Source organism: Mytilus galloprovincialis, chromosome 6 (assembly GCF_965363235.1).
Source record: "Mytilus galloprovincialis chromosome 6, xbMytGall1.hap1.1, whole genome shotgun sequence".
Lineage (NCBI taxonomy): Eukaryota > Metazoa > Mollusca > Bivalvia > Mytilida > Mytilidae > Mytilus > Mytilus galloprovincialis.
Genome location: NC_134843.1, coordinates 38,747,203 through 38,760,090, shown reverse-complemented (window position 1 = coordinate 38,760,090; position 12,888 = coordinate 38,747,203). Strand labels below are relative to the sequence as shown.

At 31.6% G+C, this 12,888-nt stretch overlaps 1 protein-coding gene across 1 annotated transcript in view; it reads left to right on the top strand.

The window, feature by feature from the left end:
- Nucleotides 1–12,888, top strand: part of LOC143078587 (uncharacterized) — a 336,725-nt gene that overhangs the window by 298,300 nt on the left and 25,537 nt on the right. Inside the window, exons 6-7 of the mRNA XM_076253444.1 lie at nucleotides 6,281–6,356; nucleotides 7,402–7,644. Of these exons, the coding sequence (XP_076109559.1) occupies nucleotides 6,281–6,356; nucleotides 7,402–7,644 (319 nt within the window). The remainder of the gene's footprint in view (nucleotides 1–6,280; nucleotides 6,357–7,401; nucleotides 7,645–12,888) is intronic.

Genomic DNA, 12,888 nt, shown 5'->3' with positions numbered 1-12,888 from the left:
TATTTGACATTAAAGTTGAGACAACAAACTCTAGGATATAGAAAAATGCATAAAACGTCTAATCCGTCGGGGTCAACTTTGCCTGAGTATATGAAAGTTTAACTGAAGTGTAAACTCTCTATCTCAGTCACACCCTACACATACAAAGTTATTCATTTTAAGGTAGCACAATACAAAGATTTTATAGCTCCGACTCCCAAGTTTTAAAATGCTGTAAATTTCTTAATAAAGCTTGATTATTTATAAAAGTGGTAGTTTTGGATAGCTAACAGATTACCCTTTCAAATAAATGCAATGTTGGTATTATGCAAAAATTATGTAACCAATTATAATGTTAACTGTGTCTAAAATATTTTTCACCAAATTTCCACTTTCAAATGAAATTAGCTTCTGCATAGGTATCCCTATGTTGTTCCTATGGCCATTATCTACAAAAGGGTGTCTCAGATTTCAGATAGAATGTATAGAACAAATTGTACACCTAATTAAACATTATCTTCTTTTATGTAGTTAGGATGTTCAAACTAATTAGAGACTTATGAGAGAATGGAATACCATAGAGACAATCTGAGACACCCTTTTGAAGCCCAAAATGTGTTGATTAAGATTTCGTTAAACTTTTGGGTATAGTTAAAGAGATGATAGAGCTAAATTCATTCAAGTGAACTTACCCAGATTTTGCCACTAATTACATAATAATTGATTACATAATGATTGCATAATAAAAATATTGCATTCATTTAAAAGATTAATCTTTTATCTATCTATATATACCTCTTTTATTATTTTCTATGCATTCATAAGAAAGTTACAGCATTTCAAAGGTTAGTGATTGGGAGTAAAAAAATCTTTGTATTGTGCTACCTTAATATACAATCGAGAAGATTTGTAATCTTATTGCAAAAGTCACAAGGGAACGTTGTAAATTGTAATTCGGGTTATAGACGCACATAGTATATGCATGTGGATAGACACCAGTAATTTGGTTAGATATTATGATGAGATGAATGACCATTACTGATATGTTTTCGTACTTTGTACAGGTGGTCAATACATCTTGTTTTTTACCTGAGCGCAGTCGACACCACAGGACAGTATAAAAGCATATGCCCAAGTGTACATGGTATTACATAGACAATCACACAAATATATATATACGTCTAGATGTGTGACAACTTTACGACAGATCTTTTCCATCGGATAACCTGTGATTATACAGGGCTGTTATCACAACTTGTATATACTTCGTCTTAATGTTAGATCTGCAGATATGCGTTAGCATTATCAAAAAATGAATAAACCAAAACTTTCGACTTTAAGTAGCAAGATCAGTATTTGACTAGTAATCAAGAACACATTGGAAAAGAATGAGTTTATCTTAGAATGCATACAGTTTCTCTAATTTTCAGATGATGTGCACGCAAATAAAAACAAGTGTGTCATCATGAATTTCTATGATGTGCACCAGAGACTCTGTTTTGTCGTGGAATAACTTGATATGGCAAGACAATGACTTACACTTACCTAATTGTTTGACTTAGGGCCGAATCATTCATTTACTATTTGATTGTCCTTTGAACCCACCCATTTGTTAAACACCTATTAAAAGCCAACGAAAATGTACATAGAAGAACATACAATATACATTAGTACAGGAAAAGCGTTAATTCATAAATAACAATACTAATTGGTAAAAGAAAACAAAAGCAAAAATGATAGAAAAATAGATTAATCAAAATAAGATCTAAATGCAGTATCACACATGATTTAGATATACGCTCGAGCGCTTTAGCCATGTGACTAGAGCGCTCGAGCGTATCTCTAAATCACCAAGTTGTTATCAACAGAAGCTATATCGAAATCAAACGACATCGCCTACTGACATTTATTTATGGATGCTATGCCCATTGGAAAAAAACATAGTTTTGTTGTTACTCCGGAATGAAAACATTACGACTTATATTATCGGAAAGAGTAATTTGATTTCGAATACTACAAGTTATGCCTTTTGGTAAATAAATAGTTTTATTGTTGCTCCTGAATTGCGACATTTAGATTTACATTATCGGAAAAAGTTATTTAATTTTGAATTATCGCGGAATGTAACCGTAACCTGTATGTGCTTTATAACTTTATAACTTCTAAGCCTCATCTGGAAATTCGTATACACAACATTTGATTCCGGTTGCGCGTTGATAATTTGTGTGGGCATCAACATTATGAAAAAAGACAGAAAGAAACCCCAAAAATACTGACATTCAAGCTTTAATCATCAATCCTTTATCACATGTCAATATTTTACTATCTTCTGCTGTACATGTTGTATTTCCGTTTACTTTTAATCATATCTTTTACGATATTTTCAAGGGATATTGTAACAGGATTTTTTTAAATTAAATGTAGTAGAACGTATGGGTTTAGGGGTTGCACTAAAGATCAGAACGGACCTTAAACACATTTTTTTTTACATTCTGTCTGTGTTGTCAACATTCAAGTTTATTCGGTGGTCATTAAAAGTTTTTAAGACATCAATCGCTTTTCCAAATCGTTATAGAATTTTACGAAACCTGGAAAGATGATTCTTCATGATCACAGGACAATATCCGGAGGAAACTGTAAAAACAAGTATTTTTTTTATTTTCTTTAAAAGTGTTAAAGTTTTTTTGTGGTTTTTTTTTTGGGGGGGGGGGCAAACATAACATAGTCAAAACTTCTTGTAATATCATTAATCTTTCGCAAAATCTCTGTGATGATTTATACATTATTATACATAGATAAATAGTAAAATAGTAAAAAATGATCATCAAAGCAAACAAACCGCTTACTGAAATATTGTATCTCAGAGGTGAATCTTACTAGTAACTATAATTTTCTTAATCATTCAAAAGACAATTTAGGAAAAGTCGCAATAAACACGAATCTGTCACTACATTACAATTGATATTAAATCTTGTTGTTATTCAAGTTAAAATAGTGGACGTAATACTTTTTTAATACTATTAAAGATTAAATGCGCATCCAAATTGAATATACCCATGCATGACCAGAACGCATTCAAAGCTGCAATAGAGCAACATCTGAAAAATAAGTGAATTGATTATAGTATTTGTGATTTAATTCAAAGTAAAGCTATGCCCTACTTACATGTCTTGATATATTAGATTACAGTATACTAGGCAAAAAAAAAGAAATGTTATATGTTTGTAAGATCATTTATATTTTTTAAAACGAAAATTGATAACAATACATTAATTGAATAGATAGCTAACATCATTTTGAAGAGAACAATAACAAGTTTTCTCTACTTGAAACACTATTGCACATTTTTGGACAATTTTAACAGGACGAGTACAAAATTCAAGTTAACATGTCAATACCGTGTATGAACACCTCTTGCATTTACTACCGCATGACAATCAATTAGACATCTAATAAAGTCTTGAGGGATGTTGTTGCATACCCTGAAAAATGCTGTTTGGAGCTGGGCGAGCGTTTCCGGTGGATTTTGGCTATTTCTTATAAGTCGTCCTAGTTGCTCCCAAAGACATTTGATTGGTGATAAATTTGGAGACATAGACTTAGGTCAATAGACGAGAGGCATTGACTTACGTGTAACATTTTCAATTTTTTTAATGCGACCTTTTGTTTTTAACAGAGTTCGACACAATTAATAACCAGAATGACAACTCGATTCCATCTCTATACATGTAAATTTGTGATAAGTGGTTATTTGTTTGGAGTCAGAAAATGTCATATCCGAATTTTTTTACAAATGAGTAAATTTGATAGATAGATCAATCAGGTCACTAGTTTTAATATTGAAAAGATTTGAAATTAATATATGTGATTTTTTAAAAACTAAAATCAATGTAACGTTTCTTTTGTTTACCTAGTACATATTCGATGCATTCTTTAAGGATCTGACAGTTGTTATGTGCAATCGTTTAGCGCATTGGTCAGACAATAACTTCTTGTTAGCAAAACATTGATCTTTTCAATACGAACTACGTTATTTCAGTTAATGAGTAAGCGCTTGTGTGACTGTTGTACCTTTTTTTGGTAAAATTTGTCTATTTGGTAACGCCTCAGTTATTTACAGTATGTACAGTATACTGAATACCAATATTTTGTTTGCAGTATCATACTCACATGGAATTAAATTTTCTTTAAATTCAATATTCTTACTTAAAGTCTTCTTCAACATAATATGTCTTTGTTTCTTTTAGTTTGAAGAAATTTAACAATGAAAAGGTATTGATCAAACAATTATAAAATGTACAATCAAGCAATTGCACATCAAGCTAGACAGGTTACATGTGCTATATTTCTTTTTATTATCTCTTGCTACAACAATCAAACAATAGTCAAGCTGTAGGTTTTTTTTGTCATGATGTGACCTGTTATAGCTAATGTACTATAGGATATTGGTTTGCTCTTTTTGACGGGCCGTACATGACCTATATTTTTTCTGCATTCTCTGCGCCATGTCTCTGATAAAAGTTTGTCACGTTAACAACCATAAAACATCTCTTAACTTATGTATTTAAATTTAGTTGTCGCCTTGTAAGAATTTTTTTCAATGAACAAATCGAAAAGATTTGTAATAAATAGACATATGTCATTTTTTTTGTTTTAGATCCATAATTTCACAGTCATCATATACGTTTTATGGCTCAGGATGCTAGTCATAATAACGCATTTGTTGGGCAAAATCGCACTTTTAATTAATTCTACTTACCTTTTGAAGGCTTCATAATACATGGCTCGCTACACAAAAATGCGATCGTCGATGTGGTTGCCTAGATTTAAATTTGTATTCCTTAAATTAAAAAAAAAGATCAAATACAATTGATTTTAAAAACAATGTTTCCAACAATCGAACGTTGTATTTCAGAGTCTTGTCTGATGACAGAATCGATGATACTAAAATAATAATAATAAGTAGTCAATAAGATATTGGCATTAACATGATAAGGGGAAACAAGTATTTAATTGTATTCTTTGATGAACTGAGTTGATTTTTAAGAAAAGAACCAAACGATCATGATTTAGATTATTGGAAAATATATTACTAGTATTCTATAATGATCAATATTCAATATTAACAGGGCATACGAACAATGGAAAGATATTGTTTGTTAAAACACTGTTTAAGACAATTAATCATATCATAATGAATTTCGCTTCAATCAGAACTAGTCCTTTTTGTACATATATGATGTACATAACTGAAAATATTGAAAAAAGATGCCAGGCTTAGCACACCCGGAAAGCAGGGTAACAGATTATGAAAACAAAAACTACACAGTTTACATAGTTTGTCGAGATTGTTGTATGTATTATAAACTGTGATCTTTAAAAACTGTGCAAAATTAGGTAACTAAAGAAGCACAAACACTAACATATATATTATATAAATGCAAATCATATATGTGCATGTTTGTAAATAATTTTGAAATGATTGACCTTGTGTACATGTACATAGCATCAGCGAACCAACATTAAGTTATTAGTGCAACGGAGATGAAGCAAACAAATCAGAATAGTCAAAACCATTAAGGTCATCCCTTGAACAATGAATCAGTTATTGCTATCATATATCCAAGCAAAAACGTGGGGTCACATATGATAACCATGTCCGTCTGTCTGTTTATCTGTTTGTATTCATTTCTGTCTGTCTGTCTGTGGTTTATGCGTGTTAAAAAAGGAGATAGGAATTACAATGAAATATTTGAGTATAGACAGGAGCGTGTTACACAAAAACTTTGTTTTTATTTTTCAATTCCGCAGTTATAACCCTTAATCATATGAATTTTCTTTTTCATTCTGTTCACAAGTGATACAACTTCTTGCGGTTTGATTTGTTTGTTTATCCTAACATACGGGTTCAGGTTAGCACCTGTCTCATATTGCAATACAAATCAGACAACATTCAGTTACGGTCTGATTCTTCAGTTATCATTGCATTACACTGTTGTCATGTATTTTACGTTGTATTAAATTGCACCAAACAATATTGAAGAGAAAACATTGCAGTTCATACATATACACCGCATTTGAACTATGGCACACATGTAAAATCATCATTATCAATGCTTAATAAACACCATCATGATCATGCAGTTGCTGCATGTGGTAGTAACTGTGATTTCAACATTACTATCTACTGTATTACATTTGACTCTAATACATTGCAATACTTTGGCACATCATACTATTCATTTGTGTAGTATCATGGTAAATTGAATACACGCTTAAGAGTCTTTTAATTGTGTTGTAGACTTTCATGTCAAAGGAAGACCAAGAAGTGACCACAAGAGTCTTGAAAGATAAAGGGACAACACCAGTAGTTGAAGGTTGTATTTTTCATATAGATAAATACGATTTTTGAAGTTTTTCAATTAAGCAACAAACTCCCAGCATACCATAGCATTTTAGTTCAACATATAACCTTGCCTTTAAGGTGTGTTATGCTCGTTGCAAAAGTTGGAAACTGGCTTTAGCAGACTTTAAAGTATTTTCTATTAACGAAATATTCCTCGTAATAAAAACATTTAAATTTCAACTATTCTTGCATCTACATCTATTCTTTGTCTGGAGAAAAGTTTTCATTTGGTAATATGAAAGAGTAGGAGAATGGACATTCCTCAATGGTTTATAATCTTGTTAAGTAAAGGTATTAAAACTATAGCAATCTACTACTGCTATGACACATATCTGTGCTTGCAGATGTGATATGTATATTTCTCATAGATAATATAGGTATTCCAGGTCTTATGTGTACTTTCCTAATGTCCAGTATACAAAATGTGAAACATGTGACTCACATGAAAACCAGGTGTACAATGCAAGTTTTATCCTGTATATGTTCAAACTTTAGCCTGGTGTAAAATTATGTGTAGCCTCTAAATAAGTACATCTGGTCAGGAAATAGACATAATATGTAACTTAATCATGTTAATGTACTCTGAAATTAATTGTTAACAGAATTTTGCAACGGAAATTCGGTCATTGATTTGAGACTATACTACGGATAAGCGGACAGAAAGCTCCAATTGTTTTCGTCAATTTTCTCTTCCAATAATTGTATCGATGGGAAAATATGTTCATTTTTTTACATATTGACTCTAACAGTTCTATATGGAAGCCATTAAAAAACAATTGATCTGTGTAATGGTCTCAAGAACTTATACAAGTATATTTACATTTTCACCAAAAGACACTTATTTTAGAGGAAATATGGCTAGTTGATATTTAAACACTTTTTACTCAAAGAATAAGTCAAATAAGCGAAATGTATATGCAATATGAAAAAGAAATACTATAATGAGGATGTTTTTTTTAATCAAGTGAGATTAGAAAAAAACGAAAATTAAGAATATGCATTTTTTTTTTATAAAGATTTCATCAAGAAAAAAGAAAAATCTGTCATGTTAAACCGATTACTAGGCCAGGGGACGTATGATTCGTTTGATATGCGCTGTATGGTAACAGGTCAGTTTGGAGTCGGAAAATCTACGCTTGTCAAGCTCCTAATTGGTGATGCTATCCCGGATGAAAGACTTGCTACAGATGGGATTTCCCTATTAGAAGGTCGATGTGGCCTTGATATAGACACCAGAGAGTGGATTCTTATTGATCCAGGTTAGAATGCATTTTAAAGCAATATAACAGTATAAAATCAACAAATATATTTCTATGTCTTCATCACACAGTTGATATTTTCCTAACTGAAGGTCGCGGTGTAAATGACATAGACACCATAGATTGAATTCATATCGATACAGTTAAGAATAAATTAAATAGCATTTTACAAATCTAAACTCAATTAAATGTTAGATTTCGTCGTTTCAGAACTTATATTTGGAAGTGGGCTGGGGAAAAAACGTCAGTTATCCTTGGAAACTTATAGTTTAGAAAAAGGCTGATTTGGAAAATATTAGGATACTAGATTCTCTACTATATAGACACTAATTCAATTGTAAAATCTTTTTTTTTTTAATTTCACCTAAATAAACTTCTCATTGACACCAGGATTTAAATTTTCTATTTACACCGACGCGCGTTTCGTCTACAAAAGTGACGCTCGAATCAAAAAAGTAAAAAAGACCAAATAAATGACGAAGTTGCAGAGCATTGAGGACCAAAATTCCTAAAAGTTTTGCCAAATACATCTAAGGCCACACCAATTTGATTCCTTGTTCGACGGACCCGCCCGCACCTATTTTTTTTCAAAACAGAATATTTTTATTTTTTTTATATTCCCGCTTCCCGCATCCGGAAATGTAATCATGCCCATTTCCCGCACCTTTTTTTTTTGTAAATATTATAAAAAGATATCAACATTTGTTTTTAAAATCACAGTCTAACCTGTATATAACGATTTTAAACATAAAAGCACCCCTCCACACTGTGTAAATATCTGTGAGAATATTTGTTTTGGCATGAAACCTATTTATCAAAAGTGAGAGTGCTCCGATGTAAATTTATAACAGTGGGAATACCTGTAAAGAACAAAAAATTGGTTTCTTTCCCCCTTACTTATATTCCCTATCAAAAAATGTTCGTTGTTAGAATAAAGTACAAAGAACTTCTGAAGGTTTGCCTTCAACTGCAATTATATTGTATGCTGGCGAAACAAACTATCCATAGCCGCTGCATGTTTATGCACCTGTCCTGATTGATTCAGGGGCCTGTCGTTCAGCAGTTATCATTTGTTGATGTGGTTCATTGGTATTTTCTGGTTTAGATATATAAATTAGATCGTTGGTTTTCCTGTTCGAATTGTGTACGCTTATAATTTTTGGGTCCTTTTTAGCTTGCTGTTTGGTCTGTATCAAAGCCCTGTGTAAACGGCCGTACTTTGACCTGTGTTTGTTATTATCAGGTTGAGAACAACCCTCCCTCAGACAAGAGGGTCATTTTACTGATGTAGAAAAGAAAATAGAAATACCAAGGATTTGTATAGTTCTTCTATACAAAACCTTTGAAAACTTAGAATTTTGTACTCAAAAAGAGGAAAGTTACATCATATGTTAAACAACTTTTTCTAAAAGAGGGGTCCACTTATTTTGAATAATATTAAACTGTTAAAGTAAATGTGTTAACATGTTAAAGTCCGGGAATATTACAAAATTTCTTGGACATGTTTTGACCATTTAATACCAGATAGGTATATAGTTCTTTGAGAAAATATTAGCCCTTTTGTACCAACAAATATATTATATTTTATATTGATCCCTCATAAAACATGTAAAAGGGATATTTATAACATTAAGGGGTTGCCCCAAAACTGATTATGACTTGGATTGAGAATTGTCTCATTGTCAGTTACACATACATAGACCAGATTTAATTATTTCTTGGTGAACAGGGAAAAAATACTTCAGAAATTAAAGAAATGTCAAAGTACAAGTGATAAATCAAGTTTTAATATTGTCAAAACCTACTATTTTATGTTTACAAAAAAAAATTATAATCGCTCGCCTTTACTTTTCAAGCTTCGCCTCAAAAATTTTCAAATTAAATACTTTTTTATTAAAATTTTCAAATCGCTCGCTCGCCCCAAATTTTGGAGTCCAAAAATCCGTAGAACAAGAAATTAAATTGGTGTGGCCTAAGGTAATCTATTCTTGAGTTAGAAAAGCTTTAGTATTTCAAAAATTCAAAGTTTTGTAAACAGTTAATTTACAAATATGACCATATCAATTATAATTATTACTAATGTTATTTCAACTGATCGGGCGGAGCTTACGTTTTAATTTCCATAAGGACAGTCTATTTTAAGATGTGTGTGATAAGGATGATTGCCGTTATAATTATAAGTGATTTCTAATCCTAGCAGTGTCTTCAAAGGAATTTACAAAAGAATGACGGGACGTTTCATTGATTAGTTTATTCTAAAACACCTATCTATAGATGGACTGGTTTATTATTAGCGAACCGGCTAAACTCCGCCCAGTCAAGTGAAATAAATTGAGTAATAATGTCAGCACAAAAGTGATGACTACTAAATACATCCTTAATAGTTAAACACTACTTAGAGATAAAAAAAAAATAATAATAACTGACACCCACATGAATGTTTCGCTTTTGGTTAACTTTAATGACTAAATAGGCAATTGTCAATCCTTTTCTGGCATTATTGCAAATTGAATCTTAGATTGGTAAATGCTAGTCTAAGCATGTTTAACACCAGTCTAAGCATGTTTAACACCAGTCTAAGCATGTTAAACATCAGGATTAAAAATTGATAGATATTCTTTAAGGTATCAATTACAGTTTAGATCCCACGGTGATTATTTGACAAAAAAAAAATTGAGACCAGGTAGTTGTTTTGTTATCCTTCTTTGAACTCCTTCTATTTTATCAATATTTGTTTCTTGTATTGAGACCAAACTGAACTAGCATAGTCCAAATGAGTTATAATCATGGTTTTAGACAATGGTATGAATGTCTCAGTACCCAAGTATTTACATGTTCTTCTGAGAACTGCAAATATGGAGTTGGCCTTATTCACTTTTTTTGCTTATGTGATTTTCAAAAGTGAGTTCTGAATCGATAAGGACTCCGATATCTTTTTCCGCTTTAACCTTTGCTATTGGATGATTTAGTAGGCTATAATTTGGTGAGAGTTCAGTGCTCTTTGATTTCTTTCATATTTTCATGTAATTACATTTTCAAGGTGAATTTTAAGTAGACATTTGTCACTCCATGCTTCCATCTTGTGTAGATCATCTTGAAGAATTTCTCTTTCATTCTGGGTTTTTATTATTCTGAAGGTCTTGGTGTCATCTGCAAATAGGTAGGCATCATAATCCACTTGGTATGGAAGATCGTTTATGTACGGTACAAATAGAAGTGGTCCTAATACTGATCCTAGGGGTATACTCGATGTAACATTTGCCCAATCTGATTCTTCACCATTCACTATGACTGTTTGTTGCCTGTCTTCTAAAAGGTTTGTGATCCAGCCTACTAAATCTTCATCAATACCTAGCTATCATTCTTTAATGAGGTACCTTATCAAAGGCTTTCATAAAGTCAGTATATATGCAGACTATGTCTAAACCTTAATCTAGTGCCGCTGTCCACTAATCAATTACTTCTAATAATTGAAGACCAGTCGACCTTCCTGCAATAAAGCCGTATTGTTTTTTTGAGAAAAGGTTATTTGTTTTCATTGTGCTCTATTATGAATTACCGCAATATTTTCTCCATTATTTTACAAACAACCGAAGTCAAACTTACGGGCCTATAATTTTTGGATAGTGAATTATTTCCCTTTTTAAATATTGCACTTATCTTTGCATTCTTCTAGTAATTAGGGACTGACTTACTCTGAAGTGACCGATTAAAGATAATTCGTAAAGGTTTTGCTATTGACTCAGCACTCTCTTTTAGTAATTTAGTGTGTAGTTTGTCCATACCTGGTGATTTATCTATTTTTAATGCAGATAAGTGTTTCAACACTACTTCCTCCTTTATTTTCTGTTTTGACATTTCATTTATTACTGGTACCTGGTTTGGTGATGGCACTTCTCCGTTAGGTTCTTTGGTGAATACGCTGGAAAAGTAGTCTACTAGTAGCTTTGCCTTCGTGCTGTTGTCCTCAGTTTTGTCTGATTTTGAATCTTCTGGATCTATGTGTAAATCCCCAATTCCTTCTTTGTTTTTTTTTGTTTGTTTTTGACTTGATATAGCTCCAGATAGCCTTAGGGTTTTCTTTAGCTTTTTCAGACAGATTGTTTTTTGATATGCCCTCTTTAATTTGTTTACTCTGCTTTTCACTCGATTCCTTATCTTGTTGTATTCTTTCCTCACCTCTAGGTCGTTATTATGCGTTATCATTTAGAGAGGATGTTTGCCTTTTAATTTTATCTATGTTGTTTTTGTCCGTTTGGAAGTTATTTATCCCTCTATCGATTTGCTTCCTTTCTTTTGTTGGTATATATTTTTAGTCCATATCTTGAATTATACTTAAATGTGACCTCCAGTTTTTGTCTATATCGTTTTCTTTTTGTAGTAGTTCTAATTCTTCTTATATTTTTATGTAGTTAACTCTACTAAAATATTTAATTATTTTTGACTTACTTTTAATATTTGTAAAGCAGTTAAAGGAAAATTTCATGGTACATTGGTCGCTTTTTCCTATTGGACTTTTGTATTCTAAACTTGAGATCATTTGTTCTTCATTTGTGAAAATCAGGTCGAGGGTATGGGGTGTTTTGGAACCTCTCCATCTAGTTGGTCTTGTAACATGTTGAAATAAGAAAATTTCTTGTAGATTCTCTAAAAAAATTGTATTCGTTACTTTCCGTACTATGTCCTGGTTAATTCCAACTGTCCCAATTTATATCTGGAAAATTGATGTCTCCCATTATTAGGATATGTGAGTAGCCTTTTCTACAAGCTTCAGTAGCAAGCGTATTTAGTTGTTTGATGTAATCATGTGTTCTGTTTGATGGTGATCTATATATTAAGCCAAATAATAACTGGTCTGACTGATTTAATTTAATCTTTATAAATACGTTTTCTTGGAATTCTGCATTCATTTGGACCTGTGATGCGTCCAATTGTTTATCTATATACAATAAAAGACCTCTGCTTGTGTTATTGTTTAGATTTTTACCAAACATATTGTAATCGGATACATCGCCTTAAGAATATTATGAAATTCCTGGTTGGTACCTATTATTTTTAGGTTTAACCTCTGTAATACTAATTATTTTTGATTTGTCATCTCTTGTTCTTACTTTCAACTCAGGCAGCTTGTTAAATAACTGATCTGCGTTCGTGTTTATACAGTTTAATTTGGGTAAAACTGTAAAATTATCTACATTTTAACTTTTTAAAACCTTTTTACTATTAAAATTATTTACATTCTCA